A 25,166-nucleotide genomic window follows, 5' to 3' on the forward strand; every position below is an offset into this window, starting at 1 on the left:
ATACAAACTAAACAGAAACAAAGATAAAAAAAAGGACGTCTTTATGAATTGTCTGCGTCTGCAGCACAAGCATGTGAGGGGAAGACTTTTAAATAGGAAACGTATCTTGTATTCAGGTAGGAAGAATATCGACGGGGACATTAAATCATAAAGCCTGAGCATCTTACTCTTTCATCTTCATCGCCACCTCCTCATTGGCTGCCATCGTGCCGCGGCCACATACTGGCAGGATTATAGCAGCTGATAATCAGCCAATGAATGACTCATGCATGAGCGTTCAACCTTTACGCTGGGATGGATGGCTAGATGCTTCTAGGATGGGCCTCCACGTGTTCACCTCGCCTCATGTGGTGCGGGACAATACGCTCCCCGCCGCGGTGACTACTGGGCCGAAATTTATGGGATTTTTATCCTCAACCAGCTGTGGCGTTCACTGGGAACAAAGCCACGAACAGTGTTTTTCCTTCCAGCTCCAACAGCACATGGACGCCGCTTCGTATAGATTACATATCGTGTCAATCTATGTGCAGTGTGTGCGCGGAGCATTCGAGTGCACGCGCAAATGCAACCTTTAAATCAGATTACTGGTTGACCCCCGACCCCTGTGCATGTCTCTGAAACTCTATGCACTCTATGATCACTTTCTAATCCTGTTAGAATTGGATTAACACAGAGGTGATCCGGACCCTGACACACACCCACACATGCACTCTCTCCATCCCCATTTAATACACTGGCCCTTTATCCCCTTGCCAGTGCATGGGAGACGGAATCGAAATGTCAAATGTTGAAATCAATAATTGGTTGTGGATGCGATGAAAGCTTCGCCGTCGAATGCAAATCGCTTTGAGAGCTCAGAAAAACTTGACGTCTAAAATCGATGCCTGTAAACGATGAGACAGTTGTTGTTGACTTAATCGGGACGGGTCATTGGAAGCACAGCTGATGTGTTCTTACAGATTAGCAGGGATCAACTCGGAATCACAGGGAAACTACAGACTGATATCTTTTGTTTGGTTGTCAGAAAACAGTGCTAAATTTTCTAAAGACCAAAATGAAGTCTTCAAGTGTCTCGTTTGGTCCGACCAACAGTCAAAAATCAGACACAATAGTTTGCAATAATATAAGACACTTAAGATCAGCAAATCCTCACATTGGAGAAACTGAAACCTCAAATTATTTAGTGTCTTAAATTAACCTATAATCTACAGTATGTTGTCCTGTTATATTTGCAGTACGTTGATAGTGACAGTAAAGCTAACAAGGGAAGAGAGAGGGGGATGAGAAGGGCTTGGTATTGTTAAAAACGACACTGGCTTGGTAATAACCTGTTAGCTGTTAGCTGCCCTCTTAGCACTGTTAGCTGCTAGCTGCTGGCTCTCTATGTTCAGAGCTGTGTGCAGGCAGGGAGGAAATCCCGTCTGTATGGGACGTAGCTGCTGTGGTAGTGGCTCCATCACAGGTTGCAGTAGCTCGAAGAATGCTTGCGATGATTTGCGGCGCCAAATTCTTTTTTTTCTCAATCTTGGCACAAAAGGGATCAATTGCAAGTATCGTTTGACTGGAGAAGTTTCAGGACTACTGAACTACTGTGTTATTTCGGTACCAATGTCCAGCCCGAGGGATGATAAGAGCAAACGTTTCCCTACTTGAATCAAACTGGGATGTTGCATTAAAGGTGTGAGGTTGCCGTTACCATTTCAGAACAAAACCGGTGTCAATCCGTGGTGGTCGAGGTGGATTCAACTAGTTTATAAAAGGTGGAAGCTCAGCGAACATACTGCTCTTGAGCACATTTGCCGCTGTGCCGCTGTGATGTGGATTTGTTTTCGTCCCTTCAGTACAGATTTCTCCTCGCGGAGTCTTAATCATCCGTGTTCCCGTTGCTCCCGCACAAATCCAGCAGCATCCATGATGTGTTTCCTTCAGCGGCGCGCCAGCTCAACATTAGCATTGTGAGTAGGAAGCTGCCTCAGCTGCTTCATTAGCGCTCAGGTTGCTCTGTAATGAGGATGGAAACATAGCAGGTATACTAGAGAATAAAGATAAAAGAATGGATGGAAGTAGGGAAGTTGCAAAGACACCATTATTGCAAACGGAAGAATAAAAAAACTGAACAAAGAGGTGATGATATCCATTAAATAACGTCCAGCTCCATTAGCAGTGCTGTATTTTTTTTTACGATGATTGGCTAATCCATCTGGTTACTGCAGTCAGGGAGCCGGACGATGCACTCCGCTACAAAAGCTTGTAATTCAGCCAGTCCTGATTACGTTAAGTGACGGCAGTTTATACTGCAGATGTTTATTGGAGGGGAGCGGGCCGGTGCACACGCTGCTGCAGACAGACGGGCTGGAGGGGGCCGGATATTCAAAACAGACTTGAGTGGTGTTTTGCAATGCAGTTAATATTGCCGTTCTTTTTGTGCGCAAAACATTTATACTAAAAGTAGGTTTATGGAGTCGGATGACAGAGAGCACCGTGCTTTAGTGCGTAAGTCTGTAAATAGAACTTTACAGGGATGCAATTACAAAAACAACGATTTTAAAAGGATGCAGAACTGAAATTCATAAATATTGATATTGGATTAGGAGTAGTTGTGCTGAATAGAGAGTGTAGCTATCGTTAAAATATGTTCTGCTTGTATGTGGTTAGGAGTTGTGTGACAGATGAGCGCTGACGCTAAACCTAGCAGTCTGACAAATGGGCCGTAAAGAAGATTACTAGCAAGCAATCAATGTAATAAAAATTCAATATTGAATATAATTCACTTAAGTTAGCAAATGTTTTAAGAAAATTGAACAACAAAACAACAACCATTGTACCCTGAGGAGGGTTTAGTCAAAAATCAGTGAGCTTTCTTTCCTTGAGCTAAACATAGAAACTGTAAACATTTAATTAGCAGAGGATCCTGACAGATCTTTTTATAGCAGCTGCACAAAGTGATCAAATATCTGTGGGTTGATTCTGCTCCGCCTTAGATGTATTTTTGGCGATGATTTCCATCCCCAGCTCAAATCTCTTTGTCCACATTTCCTTTGTGGCATAATCATGAATAATGGCTTTTACTTCATTTAATCAGTGTAGAGAAAAATGTCAGTCGGCCCCTTTTACGTTTTGCACATTCAATGTACATTTGCCTACAAGAGGCCTAGTGTGTGTCTGCAGGCAGCGGCATGAAAAAGCAAATCACTGGTGGTGAGATCACTGCTGGAGTGCCTCATTTGCATATTGAAAGGACACATACCCAAACACTGAAAGGCAGCCAATTTTCTCTTCACTAAAAGCGGCGGACAGGTGAAGGAAGATCTCACCCCATTACAAATGGATGTAAAAAAAATAAAAAAGGGTCTCTTTTCAAGCCCTGATGGAAATCCCTCTCATTTTAACCCCCCCTCATAAAAACCGGTCCTGTACTTTGAGGATTGTGAATAGAGTGCCCCGCCGCCCGCCCACCCGCCTGCCTGCCTGCCTGCCTGCCTGCCCCACATACGGTGGCTGAATACAAAAGACCCCCCTCTGTAAGAGCAATCACTACGGGAGACCACTCTATCTGCACCGCTGCAGCGACAGGTCTCAATGAAGCCGTCAGCACATGCTCCGCTCTGCCACGCACACGCACACACGTGCACACACTCACAAACACAAAGACGGGCATCTTGCATGTAGCTATTTATTTCTTTAGCTCTTCTCGCCACACACACACACACACACACACACACACACACACACACACACACACACACACACACACACAGTACTTCCAACCCATTCCCACAGCCTCACGGCCAACGCTTTTCTTTTCATCCACCAGCGCCGGGGCAGGAACAGGGAGGGAGATGAGTGGTTGCCTCTGATTTGAATATTTAAATTATTTATCACCAGAGAGCGTTGAGATCCAAGGCATGCCAAGGGGACACGAGGGAGCCGGGTGAGGGTGAATCTAGCTGTGTCTGGATTCGATAGTGTGCTGTTTATTGCCCCGAGGGCAACAATGGAAAGTGGAAAAAACATGGCTGGAATTGCAGATTTTAGGTGGACGTGTTGTTTACTCCGTTTCAAGAATGGATCAAAATCGTACATTTGAATTTTGAAGGGTGTATATGGCTGTAGTCTCTCAGGACTTTCATGTAAATACAGCATTAATAAAACGCTCAACTTTGATGATCATTAGGTTTTCAACACGTGTTTATTGCTCTTAGCTACTCGGCGCTGTGCTGGGACCGTAAATGGTTTTATGAATAATAGCTCACTGCGGAACAAAAGAGGTTTGTAAACTGGGATGATGTCATGCACCGGGTCCTTAGAAATATCGAACAAGGCCCAGTTCCCCTTTGGCTCGTTGCAACTGGAAGCCTGAGAAGCACACTTTCCCCTTGTGGAGAACAATCCTGGGAAACCAAGGAATTTACGATAGCTCATGTGATGACAGAGCTGTCGAGGAAAAAATAAACTGAAATTAGCATCAACACATTGAGCAATTCTCAATTTAACAGCTGGATTCATTCTTTTTTTTTACATTGTCAGACTTTCCCTTTCACCTTTGCTGCTCTCCTGCTGGGTGCAGGCCGGCAGCTCCAGCTCCCCCCTTCTTCTTCTTCTTCTTCTTCTTTATGCAGCACTAAGTAACAATCTCTAGACAAAGGAAGTCCTCGGCTGGCTCCCTGTCGCTGTCTCTCCCTCTCTGGCGGCCGTGCACAAGCACAAGAAACAGCCATTATGTCGGTGTGATCAAATCAGAGGGACATTCACACGTAACCATAATTGTGCATGTTGCGACAGTACTTGAGTCAGCTTGGTGCTCATTGGGCAGCTGAGTGTAGTTTTTAAGGAAAAGCCTATTTGCATCAATTTGCTATTATCTTTCGAGCAAGTTGATTGCGATTCCTATGAATTCAAGTTGATCGAGCATAAAAATGTCCACACTTTTAATTTTTTTAATTGACGCAATCAAAATGCTTTCTGAATTAAATAATAGCTAAATATAAATTAGATCACATCTAGAAGTCTCACAGTCCGTCAACAGTCCAATGGTAGTATTGGGCTGACAAATGAAAATGACAATTGTTTTTAAAGATGATTTTTTTTGACAATCACAAACAAGTGTGTTTCTTTGATCCAATATCTACTTTTTTAAAATAACACTATGTCTCATGGCCGATTCGACTCGACTTGTTTTAACCATCCATCACTCTTCCTGTGGTGAAGCTCGTTTGTTGCAGTCTTGGACAGCACACGCATGCAGCTCGTGTCCCCAGTAATGATGGCTAATTTGGAGAATCCACAGCAGCCTCGGGGGTGTCGAACAACCTGTGTGTGTGTGTGTGTGTGTGTGTGTGAGGGAGAGAGAGAGAGAGAGAGAGCAACAAAGCTCACATCTGTGTATTTAATCACACACTCCGGGGCCTGTTTATTACATTTAGCGTCCTCATTGCATTTGTCCATTAAATTTCTGTGGAAAACACATTGTTCCATATGAGCTACAAAAAGTCTTAAAATAAATGATTCGTTCATGCATGTTAAAATGCTTAGTTTCAAAGTGTTTGAGTGAACTTGAAGCTGCTCTTATCTGGACTATATAGTCACATGACTACGTCACTCGTGAGACTGGACTCCCAAATGGACAGTTTTAAACAAAATGAATACATTTAACCATTCATTATGTATCATCTTGAAAGTATTATTCGATGAACTTTGTTGTGAAGGATATTTTCTTTCTGCTCCTCTAGCCGAGCCATTAAGACCAACCAGGACCTCCTTCCTGAGACCCCTTGGACCAACATTCTGTACGACGACTTCTGGGGCACCCTGCTCACCCACAGCGGCAGCCACAAATCCTACCGGCCGCTCTGCACCCTCTCCTTCCGCCTCAACTACTCCCTGCACGCCCTGCGTCCCTGGGGCTACCACCTGCTGAACGTGGCGCTGCACGGCCTGGTCACCGGCCTCTTCACGGCCTTCAGCCGCCCGCTCCTCGGCGGGGGAGCCTGGAGCCTGCTGGCGGGCCTCCTTTTCGCCTCTCACCCGGTTCACACGGAGGCGGTCGCCGGCGTGGTCGGGAGGGCGGACGTCGGCGCCGCCCTGTTCTTTTTGCTGTCGCTCCTCTGCTACGTGAGACACTGTGGACTTCGCAGGGACCCACGTGGGGCTTTTCAGACCAGCTCGGGGGCCAGGTGCTGGGCATGGATGCTGGGCAGCCTGTGGTGTGCGGCAGCCAGCATGCTGTGGAAGGAGCAGGGGGTGACGGTTCTGGCCGTGTCGGCGGCGTACGACCTCTTCGTGTTCCAGAGGCTCCGTCTGCGCCAGGCGCTCCTCCTCCTGCTGGGGAAGGTAAATGAATGCATGCCACAGGGGCCCGGTGTGTTCTAGCAGTTTCCTCTTCCCTTCCCTCAGAGGGGGGATACCTCATCCAGCCAGCTGCTCACGGGTTCCTGTACGCTGGATTAAGCTTTTGTGTGTGAATGCTGTTTGCTTTTCATTAGGAGTGTAATTAGGAAAGCCGTTTGCGCTGTCGGCGCATAAAAAGCGAGCTATTCTCATCCGTCACCGGCTAAACAGGAAGCAACCATAGGCACGGGGGGAAGTTTTCCACATCCTCGCAAACTCCTGCCATCAACTTCACTTTGCCGCACAAATAGATGCACAAGAACGCAAGGAAATTTAGATTAGGATCTCGGGCCTAATTACGCGTTGTTTGTTCCGGGTGGAGGGGGGCAGTAGCACAAGAAAAGCTATTTTGGGGATGTTTTTTTTCCCAATTCAAGGTGACAAAAGGTATGTGCAGGAAAATAATAACGCTTGCTGCTCTGGTAAATGGTTTGTTCCATTTGTCTAGGAAGCTGTCTAAAGACAGGAAATGTACACACTCTGTGCAGAGGCTCCACTTTCCCCTTCAAACTCAAAGTTGTCTGAGGCACACAACCTTCGACGCAGTGACTCATCTGATTATAGGGATCAGTGTTTGTCTGGAAAAGCTCCTCTCGTCGGCACTCTACATTTGATTAGCGAAACCGCTCCTTAGCCGGCGCGATGGCCCTCATAAAATGCATAAATAGCGTCATAAAAAGTCCCCTTGGGTTTGCAGAGCAAGGACGGTCTGGCTCTCAGTGTGTGTGTCTTTTTATGGTTGTTTCTTCTTGGCCAAACATCCATAAATGGTTGTCGCGAGGTGTGGGATGCATCCTCGCGTAGTACATCCCCAACGTCCCGTGGAACTTTCTCGTGTGAACATACAGCAAAGCCCTTATTTACACAGCCCGCCTCCGAATGGAATGGTGTACTAACTCCAAGTGTGTCAGGCTTTACCGTACCTGCGGGGCAGCTTCTCCAGTAGTCGCTTCTGGCAGGATGATAACCCAGCGACTGTTATTAGAGGGCCTGCGGTGAGCGGCCCACAGAGATCAGAGAGAGAGGGAAAGGGAGTTTGGCAGACGTGACTGCTAGACCTCGGATGCAAAACAACACCTGTCTTTCGAATTGCACCCAGTCATCTCTTAAAAGTGCTAAAGCACGTTAGAGTATCAACGCGGCGGTAACTCTTTTGCAGATGATGAAGCAGACGAATATATAATCACGAATCCGGAGCGGAGACGATAAAAGGACTGTGGCTCGGGGGTTGGAGCGTGTCGTCGTCTAGCCAGAAGAGCGGCAGTTCGATTCCCCGGCTACTCCGGTCCACGTGTCCTTGGGAAAGGTGACTGTGACACATCAGTGTATGAGTTTACAGCACTTTGAGTGGACAGAAGACTAGAAATGGACTTGAATCGACCAAACTCAATGGCCAGAGGAGGAACACAACCTCTTAAATGTGATTCACCGCCTTCATTTTTGTGTGAATATGAATATGAGACGTATTGGACACTTGCTGAGAAGTTAAGATAAAGTTATTTTGGATTTAAGGAAAGCATTGCCTGCCCATGTTTGTACTGACTGACCCACTGTTGAGTCAGCGGGGCTGATGACACCATCTCCAAAGCAAAGAAATATTGAAAAAACAAAAATCTAAATTGATGGAGAAATTTCAGTCCCTCCTAAAAAAGCCGGGATGTATTGCATTTTCCGACGTTCCCGAAGAGAAATGAAAGCACAACCTCAAAGACATTGAGCTCCACTTGTTTCCAGTCTGTTGCAGTGCTGTCTGAAGGATTTCATCATCCTCGGAGCTTGTCAGAAGCCGTTATGAAAATCCGACTTCCCCCTGTGTTTATCGTGAGCAGCCTCCACCTCGCTGCCCAGACACAATAGCCTTGGCCAGCATCCCCGTAGCAGACAGTCAGGTCCTAGTGCCAATACCCCCCCGCCACCTCCAGCACATCTGGCTCGTTTATCAACCTGGCAATGCCCTCTGCTATTGCCCCGGTCACGGCTATCTTGGCAGGGAGCTCGTTATGTGCCGGGGCCAGCCGCGGGGGCAATCGTTTCCTCGATTATGAGCCAGACGTCTCGTGACGCATGGGAACACAAAAGGGAGAGGGACACCGAGGGAGAATAGGCGAGAGGGAGAGGGGAAACTATGCCCTCACTTCCTTTCCTTTATCTGTTCTCGGTTCTTTCTCACCTACTGTGCCCTAAAAGCCCTGCTGGCGTCTGCTGTATCACGGTCTGCCACAGAGGCACAGTCAGCAGCCACGGAGTTTGGCGGTAGACGATAGAGGTTGCAGACACTCCTGGTAGAGAACAATGCGGCGTATTAATAATATGTGAAGAAAGAGATGGAAAAATCGCATTATCTGACCGCTGCCTCCCAGCAGCCACAAACAATGAAATGCAAATCATGGGAGCAGAGGCGACGGATGCGCTCCGCTTTTGGCCGGCGCTCCATTTCTCATCCTATTAACTCCCCTAATCAGACCGAGATGAGATTCGAAGTGAGACGAGGTGGAACGGCGGGAGAGTCAGAAGGTGGTGGATGGAGACAAAGGAAGGTGTAGCGTTTGGCACTGCAGCCTGTTGGGAAGGCGGAACGAGGTTTACACGCCAGGATCACAAGAACGCAATGTCTTTGTCTTTTTCAGACAGTTTGTCGATGGCTAAAATAAACACGTTGACGATGAGGCTCCAGGCGTTAGACGGGTCCAGGGAAGTTGTTTGCTTTTCTTGCTTTTAAGGAAAGTCGCATCTCTCTGCCAAACTGAAGGTAAACGGTGGAACTTTGGCAGGCGAGATTCATTTAATTAAAGGCGTTTGTTTAAACATTGAGAAATAATTTTAAGCAGTTATTTGACTGAATAACAAAGACTAACTCAAAAGGTATGAAATTACATATAGTCCCTAAAATAAACATAAAACTGGATTAGATGGCACTGTCCCTAATCCTACCTACTCCAAACATTTGAGTTTGTCCTTAATTGAAAGACCACAGATATTAGGCATTAGAGGGATTTTATTGTGTCCTAGAAGTGTTACGGACTCCTCCTCCTCGTTTTGTCTCAGTAGCACTGCAGGCAAATTAAGTTCCCTGTTACCAGCTGATGGCTTGAGGGATGTTGCGCCAATTATCTCGAAGCAGGAGCATTCGGCTGTGAAATGATGGCCTGCTCCTTATTTACCTTGCATTCATTTACCAGGGCATGTTCAGACTTTCTGGCAAAAGCATTTTTCTTCTTCTCTTCTTACCCAAACCGTCTGCTCAGAATGAACAATAGCAAATTCATGATCAGGCCAACAGTGAGAACTAATCTATTTGAGTCTTATTTGGAATGCACCTGTAAGATGTTCATGATTAACCCTAATTGCACAAATTAATTGGAGGTCTGTCAGGTAACTACAACTTATCTCAGTGGGATGCACGACATCTGATCAAGTTCGCCAAGGATCCCTGCGTTGTCGTGAACCCTCCTTTCACGCTCATGTCCCGATATTAATCAAGCAGGGAGCTCTTTAAATGTCGAGTTAACTGCTTTTATCAGCTGTCCTGGTGGACAGCACGCGGCGCTTCAACCTGTGACCCGTCTCACTGCAGCTCCCCGTGCCAGTGACGGCGGCGCTTCCATGGAGAGAACTAATGGGGTAATTAGGTCACTCTATCAAAGTCAGCCCTCTCAATGCCAGCCAATGCTGCTGTCTGACGACCGGGCTGAGTCGCGCCAAGTCAGCAGAATCCTATAGACATTAGAAAAGAAGAACGCGGCTGTATGTCACGCACATTTCACTGAGAACAAATTGCTCCACTGTAGGGTGATGGAGCTCCCGCTTCGTCTAGAACGCAAGAAAAATATTTCTTTTTAATTCTGCTTTATGGTTGGCATACCTTTTATGTTTCATCTGTATTTTGAACCAGGTATTGGAGGATAACCTTTAGATTCTTAAGCAAACGGCAGAAATACCTCGCATGAACGGCCCAGTGTGCTGGAAAGAGTTACGGGCGGTTTAAATTGGACGTGACTTTAACAAGAGAAGTCCGGAAGATTGATCCCCCGCTGTCTTGCGTCAGTCCACAGCAGCTTTAAAACGCCACGCCGTATGAACTCAGCCATGTCCCGCTGTTTCTTCAGACATGTTTTAAACACTCCGCACGCTACAGTGTCAACAGGCGGACCACACACTTCTGGGATTAATAAAACCTGGGCTAATAATGAATGGCACTGTTAAAGGATGAAGGCTTAGGAGCTGGATGCTTATGTTTATGTGAGAGAGAGAGAGGTAGGGAACGAGAAGGGTTAATTCAAGGAAGAAAAGTGGGTAATAAACTAAAAGAGGGATAAAAAAGAAGTGGAGAGAAAGCCACAGAAGTTGACGCCGAATTTTCCAAATGAGGATCCAAAGTGGAGGAGATATGTGGAAGGTTCAAAGGCTCGGAGGCTTTACGTTTGACAGTTGGCTGGGGATTATGCCAGCCGTCCTCTATGGATACACACGGATCACATGAAGGCCAATCAATCACAGCCCCAACATGTTCCCAGGGATTTAAGTTACAGTCGAGCTGAAATTAGGAGAAACCTGAGAGGGAATCCAAAAAGTAACCCCCTTCGATTAGCTATTGTGGCTAACGTTCGGATTTCGGTCCGAGACAGTTTTGCCATATGACACTTTTTTAAGCATATGCCATAGTTTAAACCCAAAAAACAAGCCACACACATGGGGGAAAAGAATATAACAATGCCTGAATTTGGCTTAATTTTAGTTATTTAATGCAAATCCAGGAAATCGGCCGGATCATATTTGGCAGGAATGAAGAAATTTGAAACTGCAATTTAATGTTTTCAGAGTTTATCGGAGAAAAAAATAGATGGAATCAGTCCTACTTTTCTCCTTACTTAACAACACACAGCAGCAGAGTAGGCCTTTCATGTTGTAGTAGCCTGGTGCGTCAAACACAGGTGTGACTCGTAACCCTGATGAGGTCGGCGCTTTGTTGAACGTGCTGGAACTCAGCAGGGCCGTCGTTAGCGCGATGACTTACACCTGTGCTTCCCGGCACCGAGAGGGCTCCGGGAACGGGTCTCCATTTCAGGTAGTTTTCAGTCCAATTAGATAATCTCCTCGTTTAAAAATCACCACCGGCTCCCTTTAAGCAGCTGTGTTTGTCAGGATCGCGCCTGCCAATATTCCTCTTGACTATAGAATGACAACGTAAACCTGAATTGTGAGGATAATCCTTGAATCAACAGCTAAGTAGAGCAATTAAAGGGTGTAGTTGAGAAGGGAATGAATCGGTTGTCAGAGAGGTTATGGGAGATGTATTTTCCAACTGGCCACAGACTTCATTGGCGTAGGAAATGAAACCCAGCGATCCTTCCACTTCATGAATCAACCTGCTTCTAAAATCACAACAAAAAAGTTGCCACTGAGTTTGTGAAATGCCGGTCACACATCATTTATAAAGCAGATCCAGCCTCCCTTCCATATGATTGATCAGAAAGTCAGTTAAGCAATGATTTAGAAACAGAGGGGTAAAATGAAGCTCATTCACCTAAAAACCATTAACAACTCCCTTAGCTGGAGTTGACTTATCTTCCGCTGCCAAGCAGAATTGGATTTCTCGGACAGTTTCCACCCTTCGCATGCAATATGGGTCATCCATCAATAAGCACATTCCTTTTATTGTGTAAAAAGCGCTCCCTTATCCTCCGGTACCGACTTCCAGCATGCAAATCAATATCCAATCTTTTTCCCACTCACTTCCTCACTGCTCCACCAAAATGTCGAACTCCTCGAACCGGCCCTTTTCCATCTCAGTGTATCGACAGACAGGTGGCTTTTTGCAACTTCCTCCCGAGGGAACATGCTTTTCCATTTCAGATGTGTGTGGGGGGGGGGGGAAGCAACCGGAGCCACCGGGTCACGCGAGTCAGCGCTAAACCTCTTTTTTTTTTCCTAATCCTAACACAGGTTTGTTACGGGCAACTTGTGTTTTCCATCACGGTTCCTGAAAGCGGGCGCAAGCTCGATGTGAAGAGACGAAATATCGCTTTTATTAATGAGACGAATGAGCGATTTGTTTTTTTGTGCTTGTGCATTTGGAGAAGATTATACAGAGTCTGAATTATTGCTGTGGTAGAGTAAACTCACTTAAGAGATGAAAAGAAAAGTAGGATCAACACTTTGAGTTATAGAGGACGTGGGAGGACATGAAAGCCAATGCTGATAACATAACTACTAGTCTGTAATATGTAAACCTGTCCTGTGATAAATACCACGCTGTATAAACAGTAATTTCATTATGAAAGCATGCGCTCGTGGGCAAACACACACACACACACACACACACCTCTAATTCCCCCCGGACAGGTTCAAATATAGTTAATTTTCCATATTACTGGCTCTTGGAAAAAATTCAGTCTTCAGTGAGCAGCATCTCTGTGCTCATCACTCATGATGTTACGTCGTATTTATTAGCTCATTAGGTAAACCCTGTTAGGAACATGAATAATGAGCACCTTTTACTTTTTCTTTTTTCTTAGTCAGGCCTGCGCCAGGCTGTCTGTCGATAAGCCTATATGACATTTTAGTTTAATCAGTTTTTAATGAAAGATTTACTTCGTCTTGGCGAAGACGCACCACCTAATCAGATTTAGGCAGGAATTCAGTCCAGAAAGGATCAAAATGCGGCATTGAAGAAATCTGACATCAGAGCGTCTGACAGACAGAAAATGGCAGTCTGGTGAACCGGATGTTTTCCTGGTGCGCCAACATTTTTTGGCTTTTTTTTTTTTGGCTGCTCAGAGTTAACTCTGTTCCTCTAGCAGCATCTCTCCCTCTACAATAATGCTGAGTGGAGCTCGTTACTATGGTTACGGTCACCGCCGTCCCCTGGTCGTTTTCTCGTAATGTAAGTCAAAAAGCTTAATACGTGTGAATGTGCACTCCGTAAAACTAAACAGCCCATCAAAATAAATGCAGGCCTTTATTTTGAAAAACATCTCCCCCTAGAACATATACACGTGCATTCCCATTTCTCTCCCTACTGTCGCACACAAATGTAATTAAACGAGCCAATTATGAAGTTCAAGAGGTCACACTTTAACAACTCAAACTGCAGATTCACAGACATCTAAATAGTCGTCATTGTGAAGCAATTGAAATGAATGATGGCCACGGGGAATATCACTGGATTTGAAATTACTGCATCGAAGACTGATTTTCCTGAAAGGTCACCAACCCAAATATCCTCTGCGTTACTCTCCAAGTATGTATCAAGCAGCCATTAGGCGTGTAACACGCTTTCAGGTTCATAAAGGGAGCATTCAGTGGAGGCTGCGCTGACAACGGCTCGGAGCGTTACGGTCGGTTTAAAGGTGTTGCGTGACAGAGAACCTAATGGTGATCATGCTGCAAAAATGAATGCTCTTATGGGATGTAAACAGCATCTACATACCAACACAATGAGTCCTAAGCTGATTAGCAGTCACACTCGCGGCAGTCCTAACAGGCAACAAGGAAGGACTTAGAGGGGAAAGCCTCTCATGCTTCATGTGGACTTCAAAGTTGACCTCAACAAGGTCAGAACTGGGTTGGAGTTTATTAATAAACGAGGAAAAATTGTAGAAATAACCTTTAGTTTTCAAATGTATTGTCAAATCAAACGTGAAATTCAAAATCATGTCTTTCGCCCGTTTGAAAATGACACATTCCATAAATAAAAATGATTATTTCTAGCAAACAGGAACGTTGCCGCTGAGCGAAAGTGACATCCATCACAGCGCCCAGCTGTCCAAATCACAAATGCGCCTTTCAACCGGTTTGAATATGTCACACTTCAGTATTTTCGTGTAAACAGAGCTGTGTTGTTTCTGGCTTTGGTGCATTTTAATTTTAATAAGTACGCCAGCGTTACACAGGGCTGTGTGATTGTACGTGAGTGTGGTTTATGCCCCCGGACAGCTATCGAAAACATTCCAGAGATTTTCTTTACACAGCTTCTCTTTCTATATGGGATAATAATACGTTTCCAAGCTTTTTTCCTCTTTTTTCAAAAGGTGGTTTTATTAAATCAAACCATAACCGCTCATTCAGAAAAGACGGGAACATCCTTCTTAATAACTGGTTGTGTACGGTGACCACCGGTACGTTTATAGGACCATCGTTGCTCCGACTCCGCTGTGATCCGGACCTTGACAGGTATTAAAATAGCCTCCTAAAATGAAAACAAATTCAGGTGCTCTGGAACGCAGACAAAATATTGTGGCTTGGAGTGAAATGTTGATTTAGGTGTTTTCCTTTAGCTTGACTTTTTTCCCCCACTCTCTCCTCTCTTACAGAAAAAGAACATCAGCGTTTTGCTGAGTGTCGGCGTTCTGGCTTCCTGGGGAGTGACTCTGCTCTCGGCTCGCCTCTACTGGATGGGAAACAAGCCTCCCAACTTCTCCAACTCGGACAACCCTGCCGCCGACTCGCCGCACGTCCTCACCCGGACGCTGACGTTCCTCTACCTGCCGGCCGCCAACGCCTGGCTGCTGCTCTGCCCCGACAAGCTCAGCTTCGACTGGTCCATGGACGCCGTGCCCCTGGTCCGGTCCCTGGCCGACTGGAGGAACCTTCACACTGTGGCCTTTTACGGTGGATTCGCCCTCCTGGGTTTGTTCGCCCTCCGTGGCCCCGCCTCCAAAGCCAAGGAGGCCAATGGGAAAGCCTACGTCACTAACGGGAAATCAATCACCAACGGCAATGGTTACCACGCCCCTGACACAAACCACAACACAGATCACGGGCCGCCTAAGACCACCCTGAATGGGTCAGCCGGACTCCAACAGATCCCCCCACCAACGACCCTGCCCCCTACAGAAACCCTCGTCCTGTTTTCATTAGGCATCCTCTCTCTGCCTTTCATCCCGGCCACAAATCTTTGCTTTTATGTGGGTTTTGTCATCGCAGAGAGGGTACTTTACATCCCCAGTATCGGCTTCTGTTTGCTGGTCGCTGCCGGCGCGAGAACGTTACACGTCAGACTGAGGACTAGAGGCTGCAAGGCCGTACTGTTGTGTCTCTGTGCGGGACTCGTGCTGCTGAATGGACTCAGAACTGTTCAGAGGAACAGAGACTGGAGCAATGAGGAGAATCTCTACAAGTCTGGGATCAGTGTGAATCCTGCTAAAGGTAAGAGATGTGCGGCAGGGATCATTAGGGATGGGTTGAACTGATTTAAAGCCAAATAAAGAAAGAAATAACACGTTTTTCTTCATGCAAATGAAAAGTTGGATTCATAAGCATTAGAAACGTTACATTCCAACATCTCTGCTTTGGGAACTATTTGTCATTTAATTAACTGCTTTATTCTCTTTCATTAAATATCGACATTGTGGTTTTTCTGCTCTGAAAGTGCAACTTTTGACGTACACGTGTGTCTCCTGCAGCCTGGGGGAACTTGGGGAACGTGCTAAAGAACCAGGGCAAGATGGCGGAGGCGGAGAAGGCGTACCGCAGCGCTCTTCACCACCGGGGGAACATGGCTGACATGCTGTATAACCTGTGAGTGTTAACAAGGCCCCGCTCCCCCGCTCTCCTGTTTGCAAAGTCTTGACACGAGCAGGGTTCCTGTTCCTCCCATCCATCACCCGACTGTGGTAGAACAAGAAAGGGGAGAAGGGATACTGACAGAGAGAGTGACAGACAGGAAGAACTTAAGGAAAGCAGAAATAGATCTAAAGCGGGAGGAAAGGAGCGAGACTCTGGAACTGAGCGTGATGCAAGAGTGTGACAAAGTGGAATAAAGTTTGTGCGTCCCTGGTTGGTCTTTGTACCTTCTGCTACTGATTTGATTCGTCTTGGTTTGCGAGGCCCAGTGGGAGGACATAAAGCCGCCTTCCAATCCTGCAATGCAAAAATCACAAAGGTGCCAAAACCTCACAGCAGACCCGTGTCTCTTCCTCTGACGCCGATGCCGTCCTCCATTCCCTCTCCAGTTACGGGTGTCAGGAAGCTGGCAGAGCCGCATAGGGAGAAGTGAAAAACCCGACGTTGGTGTGTTTGCATTTGCAATTTCAATATGCTAGATGCCCGGGGTATATTGTGGGTTACGCGTTGGTATATTGGGGTAAGGGATACACAAGCTTCTGCAGCGTTTGTTGTTTTATTTCTCAGCTTTCTCCCAAAGTCCCCTCATCACTTTGACGTGCTGCAATTTGGGGTTTCGCAGATTTAAAATACCGAGACGAATCGGCAGCTAACGGTGTTTGCTTTTCTTTCAGTGGCTTGCTGCTGCAGGAGAACGAGCGTTTTTCCGAGGCGCTGCATTATTACAAACTGGCCATCGGGAGTCGGCCAACTCTGGCATGTAAGTAAAAACCCCCCAAAAAAAGCATGATTTTGTGGTCGTGATGGAGGGGAAGGGTTGTCATCGATTCGATTTTCTCACACGTTGATTAATTAGATGTCAGCTAATGGCCCCCCCCGCGTTATTGGATCACCATCCTGGGCCGGTTTAAATGCTGAATTAGATGTCCTTTTTTCCACATGCCATATTTGGGTGCTATTTCAGCTCGACGGCGCAATAATTCAATCTCACACTTGAGCGCTCGCATGTGAGATGAGGCTCCGTCTCTTACTGTGCCAAGGACAATTTTATGAGCAAGGACAGGTGTGTGCTGCTTTTTCACCCTGATAACTTGTCTTCAGTTCGTCCTTAGCTTCATCTCCTTTTAGGATAATGTGTTTTCTTTTTTTCTTAGCGGCTTTTCTTACGGTAATTGAATCTGCTTTTGACCTCTGTCCTTTCTCCTTTTGGCGATTTAATTCTGCGTCTACCTTCTCCACTTATCTCCTCCACTCTTAAATCCTCAGCCAGTGATGTTTAAGTAAGTCCAGGGTTTTAAGTGTTTGGATTCTGGTGCTCGTCTGCGTATTTGAGGGAGTGACAGCAGGTTTTTGAATCCCCTTCTGCCCGTCACAGCGGCCTACTTGAACACGGGGATCATCCTGATGAACCAGGGCAACCTGGACGAGGCCAAGCGCTCCTTCCTGACTTGTGCCGACATTCCAGACGAGAACTTGAAGGACCCCCACGCCCACAAGAGCTCCGTCACCAGCTGCCTGTACAACTTGGGGAAACTGCTGCATGAACACGGCCAGCAGGAGGTCAGGACTACAAGCGTTTAGAATGAAACAAGGAAAAAACGTAGATGGTGACTTGCTGAGTACATTTCTTTCTTTCCATTTCAGGAAGCGCTGTCCGTTTACAAGGAAGCAGTACAGAAAATGCCCAGACAGTTTGCACCACACAGCCTTTTCAACATGATGGGTAAGTTGTTGTTGGAGCCTTTGAAATGTAATTTGATATGAGCCGTTGGATGAGGTAACATAACCATTTGATACTCATAATTACAGAGAACAACTTGCTTGTTTCATGAGTAAAACAATGTGGAGTTTCAGCGTTAAAAAGAGCTTAGAATTGAGCCGACATGAACTAAAAAAAAAAACCTTCCCGTGGACTCGAAGCCACCTGTTTGATTCTAACACTGCGCAGACCATCGTGTCCCCCCTTGAAGGGGATTGGAGCTAATCCGTGCAATAAATCACATCCCTCTCATTGTTATTGTAGCACTAATTACATTATTGGAAGCTCATCCCGACGGCATAGTTGAGATTGCGGCGAGATGTCTGCTAATGTCCCTCGGACGAGCCGAGTGAGAGCGGGGGACGTGTTTAGTCAGGTGGAGGGGGGAGGGGGGGGGGGGGGGGGGGGAGGGGGGTTGCATGCTGGGCAGTGTTTGCATTCGTGCGATGTCCGGGGGATTCGTTGTTTAAACTGATGTCATCGTGCCCCGGGAGCCAGCGGCATGTCCTCAGATCAAAGAGCGTCTCATGGAGTTTTAAACACAACAATTTTTCTTTCATATAAATGAAAGAATCTGAAGTTTTCTACACAACACTGGGTTATTTATTGATCATGCGAGGAAGGCTTTGGATAAGAGGCAGAGTGAAAACAAATAAAATCTAATAAAAAGGTATTTAGTATCCTCATACATTCACATCATTTAACCCATAACTTTGATTTTAAATGGCAGTTGTTTTTCCATTTCTTTTGGAGTGGAAGCCAAACGGCCTCCTCAGTCGAACACTTTATCACTCTGCAACAGAAGCTTGAGCGAGCCTGGCTGGCCTTCCCACTCCATCGGCCGCAGGGAGAAACTAACATTAGTTTAAATAAAATGTCCCGAGGATCTTTTCAAGCACTGATTCATGCGTCACATTCATCATTTGGTAAACAGTTGGGAGGCTACAAACTCCAGCAGGGGTTTGAACACAGTGTGGAGTCCAGCAGTTCAACATTTTTATAAATAATGTTAAAAAATACAAATCCACCCGAAGCACCTTCTAAACTCATTGTACTGGTTAATTTAAAAAAATAAAAAATAAGCTCCAATCTTTTATTTAATAGTTTATTCTATTTTGATTTGAGTGTTCATTTGTAGACTGTCTTCAATATTTGAGCTGCATGTTTGTATTAATTTGTGTATTTGCATCTTAACTAATTAAATCCTTTATGTTAATGGGAAAAACACAAAAAAGCATGTATTATTTTTTATGCGATAATATTTCCTTTAAATTAACTCTCCCACTTGAATCTAATCAGTGAGATTTATAGCCGTCCTCCTCTATCGTAACTTTCAAGGACACTGTATTAATAAGCACTGACAAAGTTACGATCAGACAGACAGGCTCACGTTTCTACGGCAACACATCCGACAACCAGTGTTCACTATGGACCAGATTTAACTGGCTTTAACAGGGGGTGCCCAAGGGATTCCAACAGTCAATACAGTGCATTTTTTTAGAGTTTCGAATGCATTCATTTTTATCATCGTCATCCTAACGGCCTCCTGCTTTGTGTCGCGTTTCAGGAGAGGCCTACATGAGGCTGAACAGGCTGGAGGAAGCGGGCCACTGGTACAAGGAGTCCCTCAGGGCCAAGCCAGACCACATCCCTGCCCACCTCACCTACGGCAAACTTCTGTCCATCATTGTAAGTCCCGTTACCGACACACACACAGTAAGAGTCACCAGGCGAGACGAAGCATCGTCAGTGGTTAACTACCTGGCAGAGTTTAATTAAACGTGGACCAGAAGTGGCAGAGCCGAGCGATGAATAATACATACCGAGTGACTTCTGGGAGATAAAGCGAGGCCACCTTATCGATTCCTCCGCAGAGCCTGGAGAGACTGTGGTAATTGTTATGAGGTGTGAGCTTCTTCTCCCCTGATCCCAAGTCAGCTAGAGGAGTTGTGACGCATTCGCCAAATGTCGTTTTTGACCTCGAGCCTTTGTCGGATGAAAAGTGGATCGCGTAGCGTGACAGAAGAAATGATAAATGTTATTTTCCAGTGTCCTTGGATCAACCCTGATCCAGGACTGATGCCAAATAGGTTAAAAGAACAAAAAAACAGCTGAAAAGTAGCAGCATAACTTCTGTTGTCTGAAGATCACAGATGTGGGAGTTTGTCTGGTGTGGATGAAAGCTCCCCCTCTGTGATTGGATGACTTCCAGATGATCCGTGTGTGTTTTCCGTCCCTCACAGTGTGCATCTTTACATACAAGCGACATTGAGAGCACGCGAGGTCGCCCAATATCTCCTAAATGTTACTTTTCCTCTTCGAATGTTTCTTTTCCTGCAGAAAAAACTTCCACTTCCCGTCCTCCCACCATCTCTCCCGTTCTGTAAAAACAAAAACACGTTCATGTGACAACAGATGTGTTCACAGCTGAGTCCAGTTTAGACGTGGGAGTTGAATCACGCGCCCTCTGCAACCACTCTGGAGATGTTTGACCTCCTCCCTTCCACAGCCTTAGGTGCTCAGGAAAGCAACCTGTAGTGTCTCACTGACTTCAAACCGTCTTTGTGGAAAGATTTAAAGATATATACACACACACACACACACCATGTAAAAGCACAGGTTCGGGATTAGAGTTGCTCAAAGTCTGGCTGGACATGTGCTGTGCTCCCTCAGGCTCAGGACTGCAGGATCCCCCCCTCCATCTCCACTTCTACAGGGCTTAAGGAACAGGAGATTGGATGGACCCTGGACAATGGGCCAGTGGACAGGCTTATAATTCAATTACTCTCCTTCCTTATTGAATCACTCCATCGGCCACATTTTTGGCCGTCCTGCCGGAGTCAATCGACAATAAAGACAGAGGGGGGAAAGGTCAAATTGAAGTCTTGTCCCCCTCCTGTGCTTCGGCCCAGCATGCTGTGGTGCTTTTTTTTTCCTGGAGTACTACTTCGGCTGTCAAAGTGTCCATCTCTTCCCTTCTGAAATCCACATAATAATAAAGCTGCAACCTGATAGTTTTGTACTTTCGTACTAGTGGTGGTCAGTCAACACAGCTGATTTATGAATTTGAACCCAGCCGCGTATGGAGATACGAGACAAAAATAGAAGATTAAACGGCAGTAAATCAGTTCTAAAAGAGCGCACCGCAAAATTGTCTTTTGACAGTTGTTTAAAAAAAAAAAAAAACCCATAATAAACATTGGTCGGAAAGCTTTCATAAATCTTTTAAACGACGACTCGCTCCAACCTAACTGGACTGAGCCGCTCTCATTTCAGCCCTGATGGATGTCGAGGGGGAAGGGTTAATTGAATGTAAAGAGGAAAGTGCCAAAGAATATTTGAAATGAGCCATCGAGGCCCGATCTTTGCTCAGTCGTTTGGAGGGATTGCGGGCACGCGTAAAAAGCTAATGAAGCGAACCTAATAGGCCCCGCCGTCTTATTCCTCGTTGCATGGCAAGTCCATTGGCTGTATGGAAGCAATCAGTGCTGACGCATGAAACAAAAGGAGGTGAACTGAGCCTCGTGCACACAGGAGCTATACGTTTCTCTGTTTGCTGACTGTGCATACAAACAAAAAGGTGCTAAAACACTTATTCATGCCCTATTTCTTCATTCATTTATATCAGGTGTCAATGATTTCCTTTTATCCTTGCAGGGGCAGAAGACAGAAGCAGAGAAGTACTACCTGAGAGCTATTCAACTAGACCCGACTAAAGGGAACTGCTACATGCACTATGGTAAGAAGAGATATCAAAGGCTTCCCTTCTATAATAAATTGTTGTTAGAAACATCCTCCTTTTCTACCGACTATAACATGCCTGATTGCTTGTTATCCAAACCTACCGCCCTTTTTGCTGCCGTAATTATTAGGCAGTTGCTTTTGCTCTTTTATCCACGTTTCTTTGTAGTGTCACTTTTACACCCAGAGTCATTAAAAACACACCAGCTCCTATTATAAACTCCCCCTGGATCCGGCTCAAAGCATGTGTAACGTGAGAGTGTCAGCGTGGTTATCACGTGTGTCAAACACCCTGCTGTTTTGATCATTTTACCCAAAAATAACTGTGTATCCAACAGCTCCTGCAGCACTCCAACAGCTCTGTGGAAATGGTTCATATTTAATTTACTGTTGGTATCAGTGCTGGAGCTGTTTGAGGTGTCGCAGACACACATACAAACAGGCTTGCTATGTTTATCTGAGGGGGGAGATGGGATTAGCAGAGTCCTCTGCTTACCGTTCATAAAGTACCGTTCTGCCCCTTAATGCATCGTCGTATCAGTTTGGAGAAACAGGCTCCTCGCCGCGCCACGTCGCTATCTTCAGGATATTTAAAGGAAATGAAATCTGGCCCCCGAAAGCCCCATTGTGCGTTGTCCCTTTCTCGTCTTCCTTATCTCCCTCCGTCCCTCCTGGTCCTGGATATCGCCGGGCCTCGGGTTTAGCTCGGTTCCCCGTAGAGGACAGCGTTGCTGTCTTTGGACCAAGCCGTTTCCTCTTACACTCTTTTTGTTTTGTATCCCTCTCTGCCTATCTGGCTATTTTCTGTTTTCCAATGTTATCTTGTAGCTTCTTGCTACATAGGTGGTGTTTATTTGGGCCGGTCCCCTCTTTTATCGCAAATCTGGCTGCTTTGGCTCTCCTGCGTTCACTGGATGAGCTCCAGGTGTGAGTGTGTCAGGACTGATGGTATCTGTCCACATTAAAACACGGGCGGATGCGCAGACCGAAAACACACTTACGAGAGCGACACAGAGGGCCACGGCCAAGACGAGGCCCCTCTTTCCTGCCATTGTCCTCAGTAACTCATTTTAATGCAGACTGTCCCACGTATGACCCACTTCTAAATACTCTGCTTGGTGTCTCGTGGCTTGTTTTTTGGAAGCTGCAAGCAGGCGAATGCAACAGAAACGCACCTCGACGGAGCCTCCCTACATTCCCTTCTCTTCCCACATTCAGAAACATCTGCGGCTGTTAATTTATAGCCGCTCAGGCAGGCGGGCTCGTGCGGGTGCCGCACCAGGTGGCCAGACTCCCACAGGAAAACACATGACACACCTCCGCCTCCGCAGTGTTCTCCAGCGTCGCCGGAAAAAACAACAATAGCATTCGTATCGCCGTTCTCTTTCAGGGCCTCCATTCATCTCCCTTTGTCTCCCCACCATCTCCATCCAAAGTGTGTCGGGGCTTTGCCGCTACTATCTGTCGCACAATGTTTACCATCTTGTGTTGGCGTGCCAGCATTCTTTACATTTCATGATAGTGTGAGATGAAAAGTCGGGGGGTTTCCCGAGATGTCACGGCTCTCCCTCTGTCTTCCCGTCCCTCCCAGGTCAGTTCCTCCTGGAGCAGTCCCGCCTTGGCGAGGCGGCGCAGATGGCGGAGAGGGCGGCGGAGCTGGACAGCTCGGAGTTCGACGTGGTCTTCAGTGCCGCTCACATGCTCAGGTGGGGGCTAAACCGCCGACACACAAACAACCACGCTTGCAAACCGTGTTCCCCTACTTGAGAATACAGAAATCTTCACCATTGGTGGGTTTGCTCTTCACCACCGCCGTTTAATAACCGCCTTTGAAACATAAATTACACGGATGTGAACAGTAAATGTCCTCTCTGTGGAAATCACAGCTATAAAAGTTGTTATGTATTTCATATATAAACAGCAGTATGGTTTCAGTCTATCACAGTGATGCTTCAGTCCGAGGCTTGTAAAGAGGCCGTTGGGGAATATTTCCCTCACATTTTGGCAAGCATGAGCACAGACAGCGTACGAGTCTTAAAATGTGTCAAAAGGGGGGACTGCAAATGTCCACCATTCCCAGCAACTCAAGGAAATATTGGAGCGATGTGCCTTCCATTCCCTTTTCTTTTCTTTTTTTCCCGCTACGTATCTGGAGAAGTCATTACTATCCATTTAAGTGCGTTTGTAAGAAGTTGAAAGTCTCGGGGTTTGGCTGAGACCTTCTTCTGGAAAGAGTAAATCTAAATGGCAGATCGTTCTGCTGCATTCTGGTCTGACTGATTGTTTTCAGTGGAGATAAATCGATGAGGGTTTAATAAACGTGACAAGCACCTGTCATGAACCGGATTTAAGCCGTTCCACTGATAATAAAGGTGAGGCACAGATATTGACGGATCATAACCGGGATTATAATAATGAACCCATAATCCAGATTGATGCAATGTTTTTCTTTGCATGTACCAGGCCTACATTTCATTGCAGCAAACTCTAGTGATTCAAATATTCTGGTGGGAATCTGATATGGTTATATATTTTTCCTATAAAAGGAGTCCGTTTTTTACATGTGTGCAATCATATTGCATGTTTGACTTCCCTTAAAGCCCGACTTCCTGAATCCTTATTGACTCTCCAGCACCTTGACCAAACAAAAACATGCCCAAGGAAGCACGCTAGAAGATGATGACCACGATAGTCCGTCATGAACTCCGGCGAACCCCTGATAAAGTGTTGCATGGATTCTCGAGGCATATTTGACTCGAGTCACAGTCTTATAAATATTAATTACCATGTCGGGGAAAGAATGGCTTCCTCGACTTTATTAACTTTGGCACGGCAAAGTCCGGTCCGTGTACTCTTTGGATAAAATTGTATGGAGCAGATTAACTGTTGCCATTTTATGAGCTGTAACATGTCAGGGACGACTGGTTTGGTGAAGTGTTTCTGGCGTTAAAATCATCCATCTCTCTTCATCATACTCTGATAAATAATAAGGACGGTATAACATGGACAATGAGCTATTCATCAAAAATAAGTTCCGCAAATCAATGCCTCAATATGAATTTGAAGCTGCATTATCAGGCTACAGTTAATGACAGTTATTGCCCAGTTAAAAACATAATCACCCAACACAGCAACTAAAGTATTGGCTTTCCATGAAGAAAACATATTTCAACACCGCTGCAGTCGAATGAGGGTCTGAACCATCTGTTGGCTATTATGTTCACTTATTCAGAGTCTCTTAATACTAATAATTCAGTGTGTTTAACTTCAACTTTAACATCTTTGTCTTGATTACGTCATTTTGACATGAATTATTGTTTTTGTTAACTACGTGTTCCCCTCAGGGATATATCTGCCGAGTAAAAAATGTAGATGTGAAATAAGAGCATGTTAATAAATAATAATAATCCTTAGAATTTGATTGCCGATAAGAATGCACTTAATGGTTTGCAGTTTAAAAAAAAAAAAGAATGCAGTTGAAGGCATTCCATTTCATACCTATTTTTTCACGCTATCCTCTGATTGATTGCGCGTTCTTGTATTTATATAAACCAGTTACAGCCAACTGGTAGATGCATCCAACCAGGGGGGAGAGCTCACACGTAGACTGTTTCATTGTAAGCATCCAGGAAAGTTTGGCAACTCATCTGTTCCTGCGAAATAAGATGCTGCAAGAGAATACAGCAGTGTATCGTTTTGATTCTTGATCATTTTA

The 25,166-nt window shown here is 45.7% G+C and overlaps 1 protein-coding gene across 1 annotated transcript in view; it reads left to right on the forward strand.

The window, feature by feature from the left end:
• Positions 1-25,166, forward strand: part of tmtc2a (transmembrane O-mannosyltransferase targeting cadherins 2a) — a 46,140-nt gene that overhangs the window by 15,460 nt on the left and 5,514 nt on the right. Inside the window, exons 2-10 of the mRNA XM_084038698.1 lie at positions 5,730-6,330; positions 14,700-15,534; positions 15,792-15,906; positions 16,626-16,711; positions 17,327-17,511; positions 17,596-17,674; positions 19,278-19,399; positions 21,368-21,449; positions 23,043-23,157. Of these exons, the coding sequence (XP_083894824.1) occupies positions 5,730-6,330; positions 14,700-15,534; positions 15,792-15,906; positions 16,626-16,711; positions 17,327-17,511; positions 17,596-17,674; positions 19,278-19,399; positions 21,368-21,449; positions 23,043-23,157 (2,220 nt within the window). The remainder of the gene's footprint in view (positions 1-5,729; positions 6,331-14,699; positions 15,535-15,791; positions 15,907-16,625; positions 16,712-17,326; positions 17,512-17,595; positions 17,675-19,277; positions 19,400-21,367; positions 21,450-23,042; positions 23,158-25,166) is intronic.

The sequence above is a fragment of the Eutrigla gurnardus genome (assembly GCF_963514095.1).
Source record: "Eutrigla gurnardus genome assembly, chromosome: 21".
NCBI classification, from domain to species: domain Eukaryota; kingdom Metazoa; phylum Chordata; class Actinopteri; order Perciformes; family Triglidae; genus Eutrigla; species Eutrigla gurnardus.